This window comes from Anolis sagrei, chromosome 3, assembly GCF_037176765.1.
Source record: "Anolis sagrei isolate rAnoSag1 chromosome 3, rAnoSag1.mat, whole genome shotgun sequence".
Classification (NCBI taxonomy): Eukaryota; Metazoa; Chordata; class Lepidosauria; order Squamata; family Dactyloidae; genus Anolis; species Anolis sagrei.
In genome coordinates, this window is record NC_090023.1 from 4,654,731 (window position 1) to 4,677,774 (window position 23,044).

Here is a 23,044-nt window from a genome sequence, read left to right on the forward strand (position 1 = left end):
TCGGGGGTGTTTTGAATACGATTTTCCTGCTTCTTGGCAGAATGGAGTCGGACTGGACGTCCCATGAGGTCTCTTCCAACTCTAGGATTCTATGAACACGAGGAAGAACTTCCTGACTGTGACAGCTGTTCAGCAGTGGAACTCTCTGCCCCGGAGTGTGGTGGAGGCTCTTAAACAGAGGCTGGATGGCCATCTGTCGGGGGTGCTTTGAATGCGATTGTCCTGCTTCTTGGCAGAATGGAGTCGGACTGGACGGCCCATGAGGTCTCTTCCAACTCTAGGATTCTATGAACATGAGGAAGAACTTCCTGACTGGGAGAGCTGTTCAGCAGTGGAACTCTCTGCCCCGGAGTGTGGTGGAGGCTCTTAAACAGAGGCTGGATGGCCATCTGTCAGGGGTGCTTTGAATGCGATTGTCCTGCTTCTCGGCAGAATGGGGTCAGACTGGACGGCCCATGAGGTCTCTTCCAACTCTAGGATTCTATGAACATAAGGAAGAACTTCCTGACTGGGAGAGCTGTTCAGCAGTGGAACTCTCTGCCCCGGAGTGTGGTGGAGGCTCCTTCTTTGGAGGCTTTGAAAAAGAGGCTGGATGGCTATCTATCGGGGTGCTTTGAATGTGATTTTCCTGCTTCCTGTCAGAATGGGGTCGGACTGGATTTCCTTCTTTGGAGGTTTCCAAACAGAGGCTGGATGGACATCTGTCGGGAGGGCTCGGATTGTGCCCTTTTGCCTCTAAATATGGATTCGTTTGGTGAAGTCAGGAAAGCATCTCCGCCTGGTGTGGTTGTGCGTTTGCGTGGGCAGGGGATTCCTGCGTGGCACCTGTCTCCCAGCTGCTCTTCCGGGCCAAGCCTCCCTTAATCCCCGCTTTGACTGCAAAGCCCATCCGGGCAGCTGTCGCAGGAGGAACTGGGCGTGGAGACGCCATCGTTGGAAGGGAACCCTAAAGGTCATCTAGTCCACACACCCTCCAAGTCCTCCTGACAGATGATCATCCAGCCTTTGCTTAAGGACTACCACAGGTGGCTCATGTTCCAGTAGAATGGAATGGGACCCCCAAAGGTCATCTAGTCCAACCCCCTTTGGTCAAGCAGGAGGACACAACCTAATCCCTCTCAACAGATGGCCATCCAGCCTTTGCTTAAAGACTTCCAGAGAAAGAGGCTCCATAGGTGGACTATATTCCAGTATAATGGAAAGGGAATCCACCAAAGGTCATCTAGTCCTACCCCCTTTGGTCAAGCAGGTCACCATCCAAGCCCTCTCAACAGATGGACATCCAGCCTTTGCTTAAAGACCTCCAGAGAAGGAGGCTCCACAGGTGGTCTATATTCCAGTAGAATTAGGAGGAACCCCAAAGGCCATCTAGTCCAACCTCCTTTGGTCAAGCAGGAGAACACAATCCAATCCTCTCAACAGATGGCCACCCAGCCTTTGCTTGAAGACCACCAGAGAAGGAGGCTCCACATGTGGTCTATATTCCATTAGAATTGGGAGGAACCCCAAAGGCCATCTAGTCCAACCTCCTTTGGTCAAGCAGGAAGACCCAATCCAATCCCTCTCAATAGATGGCCATCCAGCCTTTGCTTGAAGACCACCAGAGAAGGAGGCTCCATAGGTGGTCTATATTCCCGTAAAATTGGAAGGGATCCCAAAGATTATCTAGTCTTACCCCTTTGGTCAAGTAGGAGGTCACCATCTAATCCCTCCCAACAGATGGCCATCCAGCCATCCAGAGAAGAAGGCTCCACAGGTGGTTTATATTCCAATAGAATGGGAAGGTCATCTAGTCCAACTCCCTTTGGTCAAGCAGAAGGACACAATCCAATCCCTCTCAACAGATGGCCATCCAGCCTCTCCTTAAAGACCTACAGAAAAGGACACTCCACAGGTGGAGTATACTCCAGTATAATGGAAAGGGATCCCCAAAGGTCATCTGGTCCAACCCTCTTCAATCAAGCAGGAGGACCCAAAGATCATCTAGTCCTATCCCTTTGGTCAAGCTGGAGGTCACCATCCAATCCCTCTCAACAGATGGCCATCCAGCCTTTGCTTGAAGACCACCAGAGAAGGAGGCTCCATAGGTGGACTATATTCCAGTATAATGGAAAGGGAACCCACCAAAGGTCATCTAGTCCTACCCCCTTTGATCAAGCAGGAGGACACAATCCAATCCCTCTCAACAGATGGCCATCTAGCCTTTGCTTAAAGACCTCCAGAGGTGGACTATATTCCAGTATAATGAAAAGGGACCCCCCCCCCCCCCAGGTCATCTGTTCCAACCCCCTTTGGTCAAGCAGGAGGACACAATCCAATCCCTCTCAGCAGATGGCCATCCAGCCTATGCTTTAAACACCTCTCCTCTATCACACCCTGAATCTGAGAGTTGGAGATCCCCAAAGGCCATCTAGTCCACCCCATATCTGTCATACACAATCCAAGCCCTCCTAACAGATGGCCATCCAGCCTTTGCTTTAAACCCTCCAGAGAAGGAGGCTCCACAGGTGGTTTATATTCCAGTAGAATGGGAAGGGACCCCAAAGGTCATCTAGTCCAACCCCTTTCAGTCAAGCAGGGCAAAATCCAATCCCTCTCAACAGATGGCCATCTAGCCTGTGCTTAAACGTCTATAGAGAAGGAAGGAGGCTCCACTGCATTCCCAGGCAGATGCATGATCAAGTTGTTTCCGAACTATGGAGACTTTATTGCGCATCTGCACTGTGCAATAATTAACGCAATTTGATGCCACTTTAACTGCCATGGAATATTAATAATTTATTATAATATATAATGTAATATATGGAATGTAATATATACAATTATATATAATATATAATATAATATATGGAATCCAATATATATAATTATATATATAAATATAATATAATATAAAATAATATAATATATAATATAATATAATATAATAGGAATATAATATATATAATTATATAATATAATATAATATATGGAATCCAATATATATAATTATATATATAAATATAATATAATATAAAATAATATAATATATAATATAATATAATATAATATAATATAATAAGAATGTGATATATATAATTATATAATATAATATAATATAATATATGGAATATAATATATAATATAATATATAATATAGTATAATATATAATATAGTATAATATAGTATAATATAATATAATATATGGAATATAATATATATAATTATATATTATACATAATATAATATAATATAATATATGGAATATAATATATATAATTATATATTATACATAATATAATATAATATAATATAATATAATATAATATAATATAATATATGGAATATTAATGCTGTGGAATATTGTGATTTGTAGTTTGTTCTTCTGATTAGTTCTTCTAATATCCCTGAGATTAATATCCTATTAGGGACAAGCTTTCCGACCCTCAAATAAGGTGCATCCCATGTAATATCTGGCACCTGCTTCCTATTATAAGGGTTTCGGATACTGGGAAGCCCATGAAAACTGGGGAATCTCTCCAATGTGCAGCCAGACCTCCTTCCTTCCTTTCTTCGTTCCTTCCTTTCCTCACTATTTTTTAGTTCTTTCTGTCGTTCTCTCCCTGGGCCTTTTCCTAAGGACTGGAACATGCACAATGAGCTCAGTGTTGTGCTCCAAATGCGGCAGCGGCGCATGAGTCCCCTGCCAAGAGCAGCAATGCGTGGGCATCCTCTGGGCACACTCCTCTCTCCGTCTCTCTCTCTCTTTCGTTCTTTCTCTCTCTGAAGGACGGAACGAGGAGGAGGAAGGAAGGAAGGATCGCCCGTCCCACACGCACCGCCCGGCTTCTCTCTGTGACCCACTTTTGCCAGGGAAACACTGGGGCCTTGTGTGTCGTCATTAGCATGCACTGGCTGGAGGAGGAAAAGCCATAGTAATGCTACGTAATGGACTACAGCTCCCAGTATCCCTGGGAAACCATACAACTAACCAACAGACAACAGATACCAGCATCCACAGTTCATGCTTGCTGGTAACTGGGGTTGGGACTTGGTACTACATCTCCCAGTATCCCCAGGATACCATACAACTTATCAATAGACAGCAGATGCCAGCATCCACAGCTCATGCTTGCAGCAACTGGGGTAGGGACTTGGGACTATAGCTCCCATTATCCTCAGGAATGCATGCAACAAATCAATGGACTACAGGTTCCAGCATGGGACTTGGGACCACAGTTCTCACTATCCCCAGGAATGCATGCAACTAATCAATGGGCAACAGGTCCCAGCATCCATAGATCGTGCTTGCAGGCAACTGAGGTTGGGACTTGGGACTCCAGATCCCAATATCCCCACAAAAACATGGAACTAATCTGTGGGTAACAGGTTCCAGCATCCATAGCTCATGCTTGCAGGCAACTGAGGTTGGGACTTGGGACCACAGCTCCCAGTATCGCCAAAAAAGCATGTAACTAATCAATGGATTACAGGTACCAGCATCTACAGCTCATTCTTGCAGGCAACTAGGTTTGGGACTTGGGACCACAGTTCCCAGTATCTCCAGGAATGCATGCAACTAATCAATGGACTACAGGTCCCAGCATCTGCAGCTAATGCTTGTAGGCAACTGAGGTTGGGACTTAGGACTCCAGATCCCAATATCCCCACAAAAATATGGAACTAATCAGTGGGTAACAGGTTCCAGCAACCGCAGCTCACGCTTGCAGGCAACTGGGGTTGGGACTTGGGACTACAGCTCCCAGTATGCCCACAAAAGCATGCAACTCATCAATAGACAACAGGTACCAACATCCGCAGCTCACACTTGCAGGCCACTGTGGTTGGGACTTGGGACTACAGCTCCCAGTATCCCCAGGAATGTATGCAACTAATCAATGGGCAAGAGATCCCACCATCCACAGCTCACACTTGTAGGCCACTGTGGTTGGGACTTGGGACTACAGCTCCCAGTATCCCTTGGGAGCACAGCTTCCAGTATCCACAGGAATGCATGTAACTAATCAATAGACAACAGCTTCCAGCATCCACAGCTCATGCTCAAAGCCAACTAGGGTTGGGACTTTGATGATTCCAAAAGAAAAGGTTTTCTATGATACAGTCTTCAAAGACACACACAAAAGCCTTAGTGATGCATTTAAACAGAGGCTGGATGGCCATCTGTCAGGGGTGGTTTGAGTGTGCTTTTCCTGTCTGGCAGAAAGGGTGGGCTAGATGGCTTTTGGGGGTCCCTTCATACAGCAAACTGGAAGAGAACCCCCAAAGGCCATCCAGTCTGACCCCTTTGAGCCACACAAAAACTCCTGACCTCTTTGGGGAAGTCACACTCTCTCAGCCCCAACAAAACCCCTCTGAGCATATTATGGGGGAAAGGTAAGGGAGCTCACCTGTACGGCTAGGAATTCCTCTTCATCCGGCAAAATCCGGTAAGTGTGGACGTGCTTCTGGTATCTAAGGGAGATTAAACGAAGAGAAGCAGGGGATTAAAAACCAATGGAAAGTCCAAATTCTCAGAGGTAAACAAAGTCTCCTTCCTCTCTCCTCCTGTTGAGTTAAGGGAGGTGATGAAGCTGAAGCTGGATGGCCATCTGTTGGGAGGGCTTGGCAGAAGAAGGCCAGACTGGATAAACTTTGGGGGTCCCTTCGAACTCTAGAAATCTATTATTTTATGGCATCCAAACTCCTTTTGGATGCCATTTGCAGCATAAAGTCCCAACCTAGTTTGTGACAGCCACAAAAACAACACAGTTTCACGATTATAACAACTACTTTGAAAGGAAGGATTGCACAATTAAACAACAATAACAATTTCAAACCAGGATCAAAACATTTTCCAGAGGTCATCCAGTCCAACCCCATTCTGCCAGGCAGGAAGACACAATCCAAGAACTCCTTACAGATGACCATCTGCTGGTGCATCACACCTATGAGACTTAATCCCAGAAATCCGGTGAGTGTGGCTTCAGGAAAGGCAAAAGCTGCACATCGCAAGTGCTGAACCTGACTCAGCACATAGAAGGTGGCTTTGAAAGGCAGCAGATCACAGGAGCTGTCTTCATAGACCTGTCAGTGGCTTATGATACTGTGAACCACCGCCTCCTCCTGAGAAAAATGTATAGTATCACAAAGGACGACCACCTCACCCGCCTCATAGGAAACCTGCTACAAAACAGGAGCTTTTTTGTTGAGTTCCAGGGTCAGAGAAGCAGATGGCGGAAACAGAAGAACGGCCTGCCTCAGGGAAGCATGCTTGCTCCATCCATGCTCAACATCTACACAAATGACCAGCCACTGCCAGAAGGGACAGAGAGCTTCATCTATGCTGATGATCGTGCCATCACCGCTCAAGCAGGGAGCTTTGAGATGGTTGAACAGAAGCTCTCCAAAGCTCTAGGTGCTCTTACTGCCTATTACAGGGAAACCAGCTGATTCCCAACCCATAAAAAACACAGACATGTGCCTTTCATCTCAAGAACAGAGAAGCATCCCGAGCTTTGAAGATCACCTGGGAAGGAATCCCACTGGAGCATTGCAGCGCACCCAAATCCCTGGGAGTCACTCTGGACCGTGCTCTGACCTACAAGAAGCACTGCCTGAACATCAAGCAAAAAGTGGGTGCTAGAAACAATATCGTACGAAAGCTGACTGGCACAACCTGGGGATCACAACCAGATACAGTGAAGACATCTGCCCTTGCGCTATACTACTCTGCTGCTGAGTATGCATGCCCAGTGTGGAACACATCTCACCACGCTAAAACAGTGGATGTGGCTCTTAATGAGACATGCCGCAATATCACGGGGTGTCTGTGCCCCACACCACTGGAGAAATTACACTGCTTAGCCAATATTGCACCACCTGACATCCGCCGGGAAGTGGCAGCCAATACTGAAAGGACCAAGGCAGAGACATCTCCAGCTCATCCCTTGTTTGGGTATCAGCCAGCACGTCAACGACTTAAATCTACAAATAGTTTTCTAAGATCTACAGAGACACTCGCTGGAACACCTCAGCAAGCGGGAGTCCAAAAGTGGCAGGCTTAAACCCAGAACCTCAATCAATGGCTGATACCAGATGAGAGACTCCCCCCTGGGCACACAGAAGACTGGGCGACTTGGAAGGCGCTGAACAGACTGCGCTCTGGCACCACGAGATGCAGAGCCAACCTCAAGAAAGTGGAATCCTCGGAATGTGAGTGTGGAGAGGAGCAAACCACAGACCACCTGCTGCAATGCACCCTGAGCCCTGCCACATGCACAAGGGAGGACCTCCTTGCGGCAACACCAGAAGCACTCCAAGTGGCCAGATACTGGTCAAAGGACATCTAATCAACTACCAAGCTTGCAAATTCTGTGTTTTGTCTGTTTGTTTGTTTGTTTTTGTTAAACATGTAATCCAAATGTCTGGTTGCTTATGACACGATAAATAAATAAATCCCAGAAATTATGCAGCGCTGACCATATCCAGTGGATTGTAGAGACAAAGAATTGGTTGCTCTTTGCAAACCTGAAATCAAAACACAACAACCTGGGAGTGGGAGGCAAGGCTTGCTTTCCTGGCATGTTGCAAGTATCATCAGTCTCAAAAGCAGTGTTTGTGTACAAAACACAGAAACCTAAAAGCACACTGGATGCAAAGGCCTTGCAACCATTTAAAAGCATTAGAAAAAGGAGAGAGTGCTAGTTGGGGAGAATGGGAGAGCTAGTACATTCTCAACCTGGGGGTCGGGACCCCTGGGAGGGTTGCGAGGGGGTGTCAGAGGGGTCACCAAAGACCATCAGAAAACACAGTACTTTCTGTGGGTCATGTGTGGGTAGTTTGGCCCAATTCTATCGTCGGTGACGTTCAGAATGCTCTTTGATTGTAGGTGAACTAGAAATCCCAGCAACCACATCTCCCAAATGTCAAGATCTATTTCCCCCAAACTCCACCAGTGTTCACATTTGCTCATATTGAGTATTCATGCCAAGTTTGGTCCCGCTCCATCATTGTTTTAGGGCTCTCTGTATGTAGGTGAACTACAACTCCCAAACTCAAGGTCACTGCCCTCCAAAACCTTTCAGTATTTTCTTTCATCATTGGAGTTCTGTGTGCCAAGTTTGGTTCAATTCCATCCTTGGTGAAGTTCAAAATGCTCTTTGATTGTAGGTGAACTACAAATCCCGGCAACCACATCTCCCAAATGTCAAGATCTATTTTCCCCAAACTCCACCAGTATTCACATTTGCGCATATTGAGTATTCATGCCAAGATTGGTCCAGGCCCATCATTGTTTGAGTGTTCTCTGGATGTAGGTGAACTACAACTCCCAAACTCAAGGTCAATGCCCACCAAAACCTTTCAGTGTTTTCTTTGGTCACAGGAGTACAACAACAACAACAACAACAACAACAACAACAATGTACCACCTTTGCTGCAGCATCACATGGCAGGCTCATGTCAATTGGTGGAGAATATAGTAGAACTATGACTTCCTTTGGCCATGCTTCTAGCAATGCAGGCCGCAATAGCATTGGCCTTTGTTGCTGCAGCATTACACACCAAGCTCATATCAACTGCTGCAGAATATTATAATGGAAGTCATAGTTCTACTATAGCTGTCTTCATTGACCTGTCCGCAGCTTATGATACTGTGAACCACCGCTGCCTCCTCCTGAGAAAAATGTATAGTATCACAAAGGACGACCACCTCACCCACCTCATAGGAAACCTGCTACAAAACAAGCTTTTTTGTTGAGTTCCAGGGCCAGAGAAGCAGATGGCGGAAACAGAAGAACGGCCTGCCTCAGGGGAGCGTGCTTCCTCCATCCATGTTCAACATCTACACAAATGACCAGCCACTGCCAGAAGGGACAGAGAGCCTCATCTATGCTGATGATCGTGCCATCACCACCCAAGCAGGGAGCTTTGAGATGGTTGAAAAGAAGCTCTCCGAAGCTCTAGGTGCCCTTACTGCCTATTACAGGGAAAACCAACTGATCCCACATCCATCTAAAACCCAGACATGTGTGTTTTCACCTTAAGAACAGACAAGCATCCCGAGCCCTGAGGATCACCTGGGAAGGAATCCCACTGGAGCATTGAAGCGCACCCAAATACCTGGGAGTCACTCTGGACCGTTCTCTGACTTACAAGAAGCACTGCCTGAACATCAAGCAAAAAGTGGGTGCTAGAAACAACATCATACGAAAGCTGACTGGCACAACCTGGGGATCACAACCAGACACAGTGAAGACATCTGCCCTTGCGCTGTGCTACTCTGCTGCTGAGTACGCATGCCCAGTGAGGAACACATCTCACCACGCTCAAACAGTGGATGTGGCTCTTAATGAGACATGCCACATTATCACAGGGTGTCTGCGCCCTACACCACTGGAGAAATTACACTGCTTAGCCGGTATTGCACCACCTGACATCCGTCGGGAAGTAGCAGCCAATAGTGACAGGACCAAGGCAGAGACATCTCCAGCTCATCCCTTGTTTGGGTATCAGCAAGCACGTCAATGACTTAAATCAATAAATAGTTTCCTAAGATCTATGGAGATACTCGCTGGAACACCTCAGCAAGCGGGAGTCCAAAAGTGGCAGGCTCAAATCCAGATGGGTGATACCAAATGAGAGACTCCCCCCTGGGCACACAGAGGACAGGGCAACTTGGAAGGCGCTGAACAGGCTGGCACTACGATGTGCAGAGCCAACCTCAAGAAATGGGGCCACACAGTTGAGTCCACGACATGCAAGTGTGGAGAAGAGCAAACCACTGACCACCTGCTGCAATGCACCCTGAGCCCTGCCACATGCACAAGGGAGGACCTCCTTGAGGCAACACCAGAGGCACTCCAAGAGGCCAGATACTGGTCAAAGGACATTTAATCAACTACCAAGCTTGCCTTCGTTGCCGCAGCATCACACGGCATGCTCATGCCCAACCCATTCCTATCTTTCCTATCTATTCTTCTCCCCATCAAGCACTGAAACCACCATCTGGATGAGTTTTTATGAGGCCACACCACGTGCCCCGGACCTGATTATTTTACTGCCATATCTATATTTTACTTTATTGTTTGCAGAAACCAGCGTTACTGGGAAACAGGGCCGGGCAGGGCTTTTATGGGGCTTTGGACGCGTCGGGGAAAAGGCACGCTTTTGTAGCCTTTGGGTGAACTTATCACAAGCAAACAAACTTGCAACGCGGAGGAGGAACAACAAAGCCTTGAGACGAATTCCCGGACTTTCAGGGTGCGTCTACATTGTAGAATGAATGCAGTTTGACCCCACTTTGATTGCTGTGGCTGAAGACGATGGGATTGTGGGAGGTGTAGTTTTGCAAAGCCCTTTTGCAAAGTTGGTGCCCAACTGCACTGATTTCACATTGCAAATGCAAATTTTTGCCTGCAGATCCAAAATAGGAACCTGAAAAAAGTAACTTTTCCACCTGTTTTGGGGATGGAAAGGAAGACTGCAAAAGTAACTCAAGCTCTGCATTTAACTCTCATTTTTTCCTGGTTGTGTCTATTATTATTATTATTATTATTATTAATATTAATATTATTATATTAATAACAATATTTATATTAATATATTATATTATATTATTTAATAATATTATTATTACATATAATTATTTTAATTATTTAATAATATATGTAATAATAATATATGTATTATTATATTAATAATAATATTTATATTAATATATTATATTATAATTATTTAATAATATTATTACATATATTATTATATTAATAACAATATTTATATTAATATATTATATTATAATTATTTAATAATAATAATATTACATATAATTATTATTATAATTATTATTTAATAATATTATTACATATATTATTATATTAATAACAATATTTATATTTATATATTATATTATATTATTTAATAATATTATTATTACATATAATTATTATATTATTTAATAATATATGTAATAATAATATATGTATTATTATTATATTAATAATAATATTTATATTAATATATTATATTATAATTATTTAATTATATTATTACATATAATAATAATAATAATTTAATAATAATACTATTACATATATTATTATATTAATAACAATATTTATATTAATATATTATATTATAATATATTTAATAATAATAATATTACATATAATAATAATTATTATTATTTAATTATATTATTACATATATTATTATATTAATAACAATATTTATATTAATATATTATATTATATTATTTAATAACATTATTATTACATATATTATTATAATTATTTCATAATAATATTACATATATTATTATTATATTAATAACAATATTTATATTAATATATTATATAATAATTATTTCATAATATTATTATTACATATAATAATAATTATAATTATTTCATAATTATTATTATTATTATTATTATTATATTAATAACAATATTTATGTTATATTATATTATAATTATTTCATAATAATATTACATATAATAATAATAATAATAATAATAATAATGAGTCTATTTTTGGGAAAGATGAAAAAGTGGCCAAGTAGCTGCAACTGCTCTTCACTGTAAATTTAATGCAGTTTGAGACCCAATCCCTCCTGACAGATGGCCATCCAGCCTCTGTTCAAGGACCTCACAAGAAGGAGATTCAACCAAATACAAAGTCAATCTAGAATTGGGATTCCCAAAGGTCATCTAGTCCAGCCCCTTTCTGCCAGGCAGGAAGACACCATCCAAACCTTCAAGGCAGATGGCCATCCAGCCTCTGTTCCGGGACCTCACAAGAAGGAGATTCAACCAAATACAAAGTCAATCTAGAATCATAGAATCATAGAATCATAGAATCATAGAATCCTAGAGTTGGAAGAGACCTCATGGGCCATCCAGTCCAACCCCCTGCCAAGAAGCAGGAATATTGCATTCAAATCACCCCTGACAAATGGCCATCCAGCCTCTGCTTAAAAGCTTCCAAAGAAGGAGCCTCCACCACACTCCGGGGCAGAGAGTTCCACTGCTGAACGGCTCTCACAGTCAGGAAGTTCTTCCTAATGTTCAGATGGAATCTCCTCTCTTGTAGTTTGAAGCCATTGTTCCGCGTCCTAGTCTCCAAGGAAGCAGAAAACAAGCTTGCTCCCTCCTCCCTGTGGCTTCCTCTCACATATTTATACATGGCTATCATATCTCCTCTCAGCCTTCTCTTCTTCAGGCTAAACATGCCCAGTTCCCTAAGCCGCTCCTCATAGGGCTTGTTCTCCAGACCCTTGATCATTTTAGTCGCCCTCCTCTGGACACATTCCAGCTTGTCAATATCTCTCTTGAATTGTGGTGCCCAGAATTGGACACAATATTCCAGATGTGGTCTAACCAAAGCAGAATAGAGGGGTAGCATTACTTCCTTAGATCTAGACACTATGCTTCTATTGATGCAGGCCAAAATCCCATTGGCTTTTTTTGCCGCCACATCACATTGTTGGCTCATGTTTAACTTGTTGTCCACGAGGACTCCAAGATCTTTTTCACACGTACTGCTCTCGAGCCAGGCATCGTCCCCCATTCTGTATCTTTGCATTTCATTTTTTCTGCCAAAGTGGAGTATCTTGCATTTGTCACTGTTGAACTTCATTTTGTTAGTTTTGGCCCATCTCTCTAATCTGTCAAGATCGTTTTGAATTCTGCTCCTGTCCTCTGGACTATTGGCTATCCCTCCCAATTTGGTGTCGTCTGCAAACTTGATGATCATGCCTTCTAGCCCTTCATCTAAGTCATTAATAAAGATGTTGAACAGGACCGGGCCCAGGACGGAGCCCTGCGGCACTCCGCTCGTCACTTCTTTCCAAGATGAAGAGGAAGCATTAGTGAGCACTCTCTGTGTTCGTCCACTTAACCAATTACAGATCCACCTCACCGTAGTTTTGCCTAGACCACATTGGACTAGTTTCCTTGCCAGAAGGTCATGGGGGACCTTGTCGAAGGCCTTACTGAAATCCAGGTACGCTCCATCCACGGCATTCCCCGCATCTACCCAGCTTGTAGCTCTATCGAAGAAAGAGATCAGATGAGTCTGGCATGACTTGTTTTTGATAAATCCATGTTGACTATTAGCGATGACTGCATTTGTTTCTAAGTGTTTGCAGACCGCTTCCTTAACAATCTTTTCCAGAATCTTGCCCGGTATCGACGTGAGGCTGACCGGACGGTAGTTGTTTGGGTCGTCCTTTTTTCCCTTCTTGAAGATTGGGACCACATTGGCCCTCCTCCAATCTGCTGGAACTTCTCCCGTTCTCCAAGAACTCTCAAAGATGGTTGCCAATGGTTCCGAAATGACTTCCGCTAGTTCCTTCAATACTCTGGGGTGTAGTTGATCTGGCCCTGGGGACTTGAACTCATTAAGAGCGGCCAGGTATTCCTGGACGACTTCTTTCCCAATTTGGGGTTGGATGTCCTCCAATCCCTCATCCACTCCATCTTGCTGAGGTTGAAGACTCTCTTTTTGTGAGAAGACCGAGGCAAAGAAGGCATTAAGTAGTTCTGCCTTTTCCCTGTCCCCTGTCAGCATTGCCCCATCTTCTCCTCGAAGAGGTCCTATCGCCTCCTTGTTTTTCCTTTTTCTACTGACATAAGAATAGAAGCCCTTTTTATTGTTTTTAATGTCCCTGGCAAGTCTGAGCTCGTTTTTTGCTTTAGCCTTGCGGACCTTTTCCCTACAGGTGTTGGCTATTTGTTTGAATTCTTCTTTGGTGATTTCTCCCTTTTTCCACTTCTTGTGCATGTCTCTTTTGTGTCTCAGCACAGTTAGAAGTTCTTTGGACATCCATTCTGGCTTCTTTGCACTTGTCCTATTTTTTCTCTTTGTTGGCACGGTTTGCAATTGCGCCTTGAGTATTTCACTCTTGAGAAATTCCCATCCATCCGTAGCTCCCTTGTCTTTTAGTATCTGTGTCCACGGAATGCTGCTCAGCGTTTCCTTCATTTTTTGGAAATCGGCTCTCCTAAAGTCCAAAATGCGGGTTTGACTTGTCTTAGTTTCGGCCTTCCTTTGTACCTCAAATTGCAGGAGCACATGGTCACTTGCCCCTAAGGATCCTACCACTTCGACCGCATCTATCAGGTCCTCCGCATTTGTTAGGATGAGATCAAGAGTAGCCAATCCCCTTGTTGCCTCTTCTACCTTCTGGACCATGAAATTGTCTGCAAGGCAAGCGAGGAATTTGTTGGACCTTGTACTCTTGGCCGAGTTTGTTTTCCAGCAAATATCGGGATAGTTGAAATCGCCCATGACTACTACATCTCTTTTCTGTGCCTGTTTGGTCAACTGTTGGCAGAAGACTTCATCAAGATCTTCCTCCTGGCTTGGGGGTCTGTAGTAGACGCCTACAACGACATCTTTTTGAGTCCCAGTTCCCTTGATTCTTATCCAGATGATTTCAAGCTGGTTTCCCAGATTGCTGTCTTGAATTTCTTGTGCAGCATAAGAGTTTTTGACATATAAGGCTACTCCGCCTCCTCTCCCCTTTGTTCGGTTTCTGTGAAAGAGGTTATACCCCTCGATATCTACATTCCAGCGAGAGGAGTCATCCCACCAGGTTTCAGTGATGGCTATGATATCATATTTGTGGTGTTGTGCTAGAAGTTGGAGTTCGTCTTGTTTATTTCCCATGCTCTGTGCATTAGTGTAAAGACATGTGAGCCCCTGGGATCTTCCCTTGAGCTGTTTAATTGGGATTATTGTGTTTTTGGTACGTGGTCCTTGTTGTGTTTGTGCAGCCCTCCGTTTAGCCTTCTGGCGATTCCCAGACATTATGGGTAAAGTAGTGTTCGCAAGGCTGTTGTCCCCCTCCCCCGGTGGACCTAGTTTAAAGTGCGTCTAATGAGGTTTGCGAGTCTGTGAGCAAAAAAGTGTTTTCCTACTTGTGTGAGATGCACCCCATCCCTTGCCAGTAGGCCATCCTCCTGGAATAGCAGGCCATGGTCGAGGAAGCCAAAGCGTTCCTCCTGACACCGTTTTCTAAGCCAGTCATTGACCTGTACTATTTTTCTGGCTCTTGTGGGTCCGTGTCTTACAACAGGGAGGAGGGATGAAAAGACCACCTGTACATTACATTCTTTTAGCATTGCTCCTAGAGCTCGAAAATCATTTGTGATCTTTTGAAACGTATGCCTTGCAGTATCATTGGTTCCTACATGAATCAACATGAGGGGAGGACGGTGATAGGGCTTGAGGAGCCTGGTGAGCCTCTGAGTGATATGGTGTATTTTTGCCCCCGGTAGGCAGCATATTTCTCGAGCCATCCCATCTGGTCTGGAAATGACAGCTTCCGTTCCTCTAAGGAGGGAGTCGCCTACTACCAAGACCTGTTTACTTTCAGGAATGACAGCGCCCCTTTTGTGCAATGTAGTGTGTAGGTCTCCAGAAAAGTGATCCTGTTGGTGTGAATTGTGTAGGTGAAAAGTGTTGTCCTCCTCCTCGACATCCCCGGTGCATTCGTCAAGGACAATCCATTGAGATTCGTCCGAGAGCCTATGGTTCTCCTGTATGTGTTCCTGTTGCTCCTGGTCTATGGTTGGGGATGGTACACCTGCAGGATTGTGCAAGTGTGAATGTTGTAAAGTGTTGTCCCAGTCAGGGCTGTCCCCCGCACACTGATCAAGGATGAGCCACTGATCAGTATCTAAGCCATTCTGGTCTTCCCCAATATGTTGTGTTTCTTGGTCAGGTGCTAGTTGTGTGAGAATTTGGAATCTATTGTGTAACTGCAGCTGAGCAGAGGTATTCTGAGGAGGCTTCTGGGTCCTATGTGTCCTTCTAAGGGTGACATTTCTCCAAGCCTGAGGGTTGTCCACATCTGAGGTGCTGTTCTGTTGAGCCTCCCCGTAATGTTGGTGTGATATGGGCTGCGTGTCTAGGCCAGTGTGGTGTGTGGTATCTAAGAAGAGCTCAAGTTCCTGAATGTCCTTAAGGGTCTTAATACGGTCCTCGAGTTGTCGAATCCTGTGTTCCATGCGAGTGATCTGTTTACACTTGGGGCAGATGTAATTGAGTAATTGTAGTGTGAAAAAGCTGAACATGCCACAGCTAGTGCATGAGATGGGAAGTTTTCGTGTTTGTTCCATCTGGAGGTTGCTAATGCTCTTGGTGTGTGTTTGATGTTGTTGTCTGTATGCAGGGGTGAAAGTATAGGTTACTGAGTGTTATTTTTTAAACTCAGGAAGCCCCGCCTCTCAAAGAAAGCAGCCCTGAAAGCTGTTAAATTCAAACAAAGCTTACCCTGAAGCAGAAGGAAACAAAATGGGTTCCTGCTTCCTCAACTTCTGTGGAAAGCCCAGCTGCCCCTTGGGTTCAGACACTGGTTTATATAGGATAACCAGGAAGCCCCGCCTCTCAGCAGTTATTTTTTAAACTCAGGAAGCCCCGCCTCTCAAAGAAAGCAGCCCTGAAAGCTGTTAAATTCAAACAAAGCTTACCCTGAAGCAGAAGGAAACAAAATGGGTTCCTGCTTCCTCAACTTCTGTGGAAAGCCCAGCTGCCCCTTGGGTTCAGACACTGGTTTATATAGGATGATTTATATAGAATTGGTTTATATAGAATTGGAAGGGATCCCCAAAGGTCATCTAGTCCAGCCCCTTTCTGCCAGGCAGGAAGACACTACCCAAGCCTTCAAGGCAGATGGCCATCCAGCCTCTGTTCAGGGACCTCACAAGAAGGAGATTCAACCAAATACAAAGTCAATCTAGAATTGGGATCCCCAAAGGTCATCTAGTCCAGCCCCTTTCTGCCAGGCAGGAAGACACCATCCAAACCTTCAAGGCAGATGGCCATCCAGCCTCTGTTCCGGGACCTCACAAGAAGGAGATTCAACCAAATACAAAGTCAATCTAGAATTGGGATCCCCAAAGGTCATCTAGTCCAGCCCCTTTCTGCCAGGCAGGAAGACACCACCCAAGCCTTCAAGACAGATGGCCATCCAACCTCTGTTCAAGGACCTCACAAGAAGGAGATTCAACCAAATACAAAGTCAATCTAGAAATGGGATCCCCAAATGTCATCTAGTCCAGCCCCTTTCTGCCAGGCAAGAGACACCACCCAAGCCTTCAAGGCAGATGGCCATCCATCCTCTGTTCAAGGACCTCACAAGAAGGAGATTCAACCAAATACAAAGTCAATCTAGAAATGGGATCCCCAAAGGTCATCTAGTCCAGCCCCTTTCTGCCAGGCAAGAGACACCACCCAAGCCTTCAAGGCAGATGGCCACCCAACCCTTGTTCAAAGACCTCCAGAGAAGGAGATTACCCAATCGGTACAATATTCCACTAGAGTTTTAAGGGTCTCCCAAAGATCATCCAGTCTGACCCCAACTTTTGCCATTCTTGAAAGCCCATAGAGCATAAGATTTAAGCATTGTAACTCTGAAAGGCATGGGTTCGAATTCCCTTTGAGGCTTGCATTACGGCAGCGGCGGCTAATCCTCCTGGGCAGACAGGGCCACCCTTGCAGAAGGCATCCCTCCCAACAGCTGAGCGGATGGACAAAGGGCCTTTGTGCGTCCGGCGGTGGCATTCCCAAGAGTGACCCCAGACAGCCGGCCGGCTGGCCGGACACCAGCGTCCATGGTGCCGGTCTATTTATTGCACCCCTTCCCCAGAGAGAGGGAGCCCTAAAGATTAGGGCCTGCGCCAGGGAGGCTGCGGCTATTTTGGGTCCTGCACTTCATTCTGAGAGTCCGAGTTGGAAGGGAACCCCAAAGGTCATCCAGTCCAACCTCGTTCCACCTGACGGGAAGACACCGCCCAAACCCTCCTGATAGATGGCCATGCTGCTTCTGCTTAATAATAATAATAATAATAATAATAATAATAATAGAAGAATCCTAGAGTCAGAAGGGGTCCTCCAAAGGTCATCCAGTCCAACCTTGTTCTGCCAGGCAGCAAGCCTTCCTGACAGATGGCCATCCAGCCCCTGCTAAATAATAATAATAATAATAATAATAATAATAATAATAATATGATAATAATGGAATCCTAGAGTCAGAAGGGATCCTCCAAAAGTCATCCAGTCCAACCTCGTTCTGCCAGACAGCAAGCCTTCCCGACAGATGGCCATCCAGCCCCTGCTAAATAATAATAATAATAATAATAATAATAATAATAATATAATGATAATGATAATAATATAATCCTAGAGGTGGAAGGGGTCCTCCAAAGGCCATGCATTCAAGCCCCCTTCTGCCAGGCAGGAAGACACCATCCAAGCTCTCCTGACAGATGGTCATCCAGCCTCTGCTTAATGATAATAATAATAGTAATAGAATCTTAAGAGTCAAAAGGGGTCCTCCAAAGGCCATCTAGTCCAACCTCATTCTGCCAGACAGGAAGATACTATCAAAGCCCTCCTGACAGATGGCCCCTATTAAAACAGCTTCATTGGCTGCCGATGAGTTGCCGAGCCAAATTCAAGATATACGTCATGACCTATAAAGCCCTAAACGGTTTGGGCCCCACTTATCTCTGCAATTGCATCTCCTTCTATGAACCGGCCCGAGCTCTAAGATCTTCGGGGGGGGGGGGGGCTCCTCTCGGTCCCACTACCATCTCAAGCTTGGTTGGTGGGGATGAGAGACAGGGCCTTCTCGGTGGTGGCCCCCTGCCTCTGGAACGCCCTTCCAAGGGAAATAAGACAGGCCCCATCCCTCCCCAATACCACTGCACCTTTAATTGCCAGTGGTATTGTTTTCCCAAAACAGCTTTAAATGATCTGGAAGTCTTGCTACTATTATATTTTCTCTTTGCTTTTCTCCTCTCCAAAAAAAGAGACCCGAAGCAGCTCAAAACAGAGCCGACCCAATATCAATTAAAACCTAAAAATAGTATAACAAACATTAAAATAGAATTAAACATTAAGAGTATGAAAAACCCTGAAAACCAAGGGGCACGGCCTGCCTCTTTCGGGGATCCTCTTGCAGTCTCTCCCACCGCTGTATAAACACGTGTGCTCTAAAGTCCGGACGAGGCCTTTGATATCGTTCCAACCCACATCCAAAGAAGTGGGTTTGGACCCATGAAAGCGCACGCAAAAAAGGAGCAGCCACAGTTGGTGTAAGAAGTATTCCAAATATGCCAGTCCCCGCAGGCTCTTTTCCCCATTCCAAACTTCCCATGTTGGAAACTTGCATCCTTTCGTGACATAGAAATTCAATTTTGATAGCAAATCAGAGGTGAAACCAAACTTCGGCCCTCCAGGTGTTTTGGACTCTGACTCCCACAGTTCCTAACATGAGGTCGAATGACCGTCTATTGCGAAGGCTTTGATTGTGTTTGCCCTGCCTGAATGGGGTTGGACTAGATGCCATCTGGAGGCCTCTTCCAATAGAGTCTCCTTCTCATGAGGATTTTAACAGAAGCTGGATTGCCATCTATTGGGAGGACTTTGATTGTGCTTTTCTTGCCTGGCTGAAGAGGATTGGACTAGATGCCCTCTGAAGTGTTTTAGAACTGAGGTTGGATGGCCATCTATTGCGAAGGTTTTGATTCTGCTTACCCTCCCTGGATGAATGGGGTTGGACTAGATGCTCTTTGGAGGCCCCTTCCAATAGTCTCTCCATCTCAGGAGTGTTTTTGAACTGAGGTTGGATGGCCATCTATTGGGAAGGTTTTGATTGTACTTTCCCTGCCTGGATGAATGGGGTTGGACTAGATGCCCTCTGGAGGCCCCTTCCAATAGTCTCTCCACCTCAGGAGTGAAGTTGGACTAGATGCTCTCTGAAAGCCCCTTCCAATAGTTTCTCCATCTCAGGAGTGTTTTTGAACTGAGGTTGGATGGCCGTCTATTGGGAAGGTTTTGATTGTACTTTCCCTGCCTGAATGAATGGGGTTGGACTAGATGCCCTCTACAGACCCTTCCATAGAGTCTCCATCTCAAGAGAGTTTTTGAACTGAGGATGGATGGCAATCTATTGTGAAGGCTTTGATTGTGCTTGTCCTGCCTGAATGGGGTTGGACTAGATGCCATCTGGAGGCCTCTTCCAACAGTCTCTCCATCTCAGGAGTGTTTTAGAACTGAGGTTGGATGGCCGTCTATTGGGAAGGTTTTGATTGTGCTTACCCTGCCTGGTTGAATGGGTTTGGATTAGATGCCCTCTGGAGGCCCCTTCTATAGTCTCTCCATCTCAGGAGTGTTTTTGAACTGAGGTTGGATGGCCGTCTATTGTGAAGGTTTTGATTGTGCTTACCCTGCCTGGATGAATGAAGTTGGACTAGATGCCCTCTGGAGACCCCTTCCAATAGTCTCTCCATCTCAGGAGTGTTTTTGAACTGGGGTTGGAGGGTCTTCTATTGCAAAGGCTTTTCCTGCCTGGATGCATGGGGTTGGACTAGATGCCCTCTGGAGGCCCCTTCCAATAGAATCATCATATTGGCAGTGTTTCTGAACTGAGGTTGGATGGCCATCTATTGGGAAGGCTTTGATTGTGCTTCCCCTGCCTGGATGAATGGGGTTGGACTAGATGCCCTCTGGAGACCCCTTCTGATAGAGCAGGCATGGGCAAACTTGGGCCCTCCAGGTGTTTTGGACTTCAACTCCCACAATTCCTAACAGCCTACCGGCTGTTAGGAATTGTGGGAGTTGGAGTCCAAAACACCTGGAGGGCCCAAGTTTGCCAATGCGTGCAATAGAGTCTCCCTCTCAATATGTGGAAATGGAGCATGTCCCATGTGCAGGCCACATACACTAGTGCACATAACTGGATGCACTTGAGCCTCTGCCTTCCCACAAAGGGTTAAGTCCCCAGCGCCACTGGCCTATGCGCAGAGGGCCATAAAGTCCTCTCTCTCTTTTTTCTTCCTCTTGGCCAGAACTATTTATAGCGCATGGCGGGGCGGTTTGTTTTGCCATCTGCTTCTGCTGGTGGAGGAGGAGAAAGGAGACACACACACAGAGGGAGAGACATGTCGGCTGCGCATCAGTCCGTGGGCTGCCTCTGAGTCACAGAGAAATGCGCAGCGTCAGAGGTCCGCCGGCCAAGAGAGCCAAGGCAGGGCTATCTTTAGGCCCAGGAAGCCCAGCGTGGGCCGCAAAGGCTTGCCTGCCGCACATGAGCATTCATCCGGGAAGCGCATAAAGGGATTCACGAACTCTGTGCAAACCCCTGGCCCTCCAGGAGTTTGCACAGAGTTCGGCTTTTTCTATACAGACACCAGACACGTTTTAAGAACTAAATATCACCACTGCCTTGTATTCCTCACCCTCTGGGAGAAATATTATATCATCATCATTTGTTTTATTTATTATTTCATAGAATCATAGAATCATAGAATCAAAGAGTTGGAAGAGACCTCATGGGCCATCCAGTCCAACCCCATTCTGCCAAGAAGCAGGAATATCGCATTCAAATCACCCCTGACAAATGGCCATCCAGCCTCTGCTTAAAAGCTTCCAAAGAAGGAGCCTCCACCACACTCCGGGGCAGAGAGTTCCACTGCTGAACGGCTCTCACAGTCAGGAAGTTCTTCCTAATGTTCAGATGGAATCTCCTCTCTTGTAGTTTGAAGCCATTGTTCCGCGTCCTAGTCTCCAAGGAAGCAGAAAACAAGCTTGCTCCCTCCTCCCTGTGGCTTCCTCTCACATATTTATACATGGCTATCATATCTCCTCTCAGCCTTCTCTTCTTCAGGCTAAACATGCCCAGTTCCCTAAGCCGCTCCTCATAGGGCTTGTTCTCCAGACCCTTTATCCTTTGTGTCGCCCTCCTCTGGACACATTCCAGCTTTATTTACATTATTTCTATCTCGCCCATATCAGCCCAAAGGCAACTCAGGGCGGCATACACAATCGGCACAATTCGATGCCATAAAATGTTGTTCATTCGTTCAGTCGTCTCCGACTCTTCGTAACCTCATGGACCATCCCATGCCAGAGCTCCCTGTCGGCCGTCACCACCCCCAGCTCCTTCAAGGTCAGCCCAGTCACTTCAAGGATGCCATCCATCCATCTTGCCCTTGGTCGGCCCCTCTTCCTTTTGCCTTCCGCTTTCCCCAGCATCATTCCCTTCTCTAGGCTTTGCTGTCTCCTCATGATGTGGCATTCAAAGGGCTTCCACTTTGTCTCTAGTCTCCTTCCCTCCAATGAGCAGTCGGGCTTTATTTCCTGGAGGATGGACTGGTTGGATCTTCTCGCAGTCCAAGGCACTCTCAGCACTTTCCTCCAACACCACAGCTCAAAAGCATCTCTCTTCCTTCGCTCAGCCTTCCCGAAGGTCCAGCTCTCACATCCGTAGGTGACTACAGGGAAGACCATGGCTTTGACTAGGCAATGGATCTTGGTTGCCAGTCTGATGTCTCTGCTCTTGACTATTTTATCGAGACTGGACATTGCTCTCCTCCCAAGAAGGAAGCGTCTTCTGATTTCCTGGCCACAGTCTGCATCTGCACTCATCTTTGCACCTAGGAATACAAATTCTGTCACGGCCATAAAATACATACATTGATAAAGGAAAAAGAAACATCACAATACATTTAAACATAAGGACAATTAATAGTAAAATTAAAAACTATGTCTTCTCGTTCAGATCCTCATCCGTTCCATCGTCTAGGCTGTTCCTGGGTCATTTTCCCATTCAAGTTTTATCTATTTATCCTGAGGTTCCTAATGCTTGCTCGAAGAGCCAAGTTTTTACTCTTTTTCGAAAGGTCAGGAGGAAGGGGGCTGATCTAATATCCCTAGGCAGGGAGTTCCACAGCCAAGGGGCCACCACAGAGAAGGCCCTGTCTCTCGTCCCTGCCAGACGTGCTTGCAAAGCAGGCGGGATCGAGAGCAGGGCCTCCTCCGATGATCTCAAATTCCTAGTGGGTCTATAGGAAGAGATGCGTTCGGATAGATAAGCTGGGCCGGAACCATTTAGGGCAGTGGTTCTCAACCTTTCTAAAGCCGTGACCCCTAAATACAGTTCCTCGTGTTATGGTGACCCCCAACCATAAAATTGTTTTCATTGCTACTTTAGAACTGTAATTTTGCTACTGTTATGAATCATAACATAAATAACTGATGTGCAGGATGTGT

At 45.3% G+C, this 23,044-nt stretch overlaps 1 protein-coding gene across 2 annotated transcripts in view; it reads right to left on the reverse strand.

Annotated features, from left to right (window-relative positions):
• INPPL1 (inositol polyphosphate phosphatase like 1) overlaps window positions 1-23,044 on the reverse strand; it is a 110,286-nt gene that overhangs the window by 70,887 nt on the left and 16,355 nt on the right. Inside the window, exons 1-2 of one of the 2 annotated variants that reach the window (XM_067466430.1) lie at window positions 18,931-19,163; window positions 5,389-5,452 (exon numbers count right to left, since the gene is read on the reverse strand). In XM_067466430.1, coding sequence (XP_067322531.1) covers window positions 5,389-5,452; window positions 18,931-19,163 — 297 coding nt within the window. Of the gene's footprint in view, window positions 1-5,388; window positions 5,453-18,930; window positions 19,164-23,044 lie in introns of those variants that run through there. The other variant, XM_067466429.1, reaches the window with a different exon arrangement.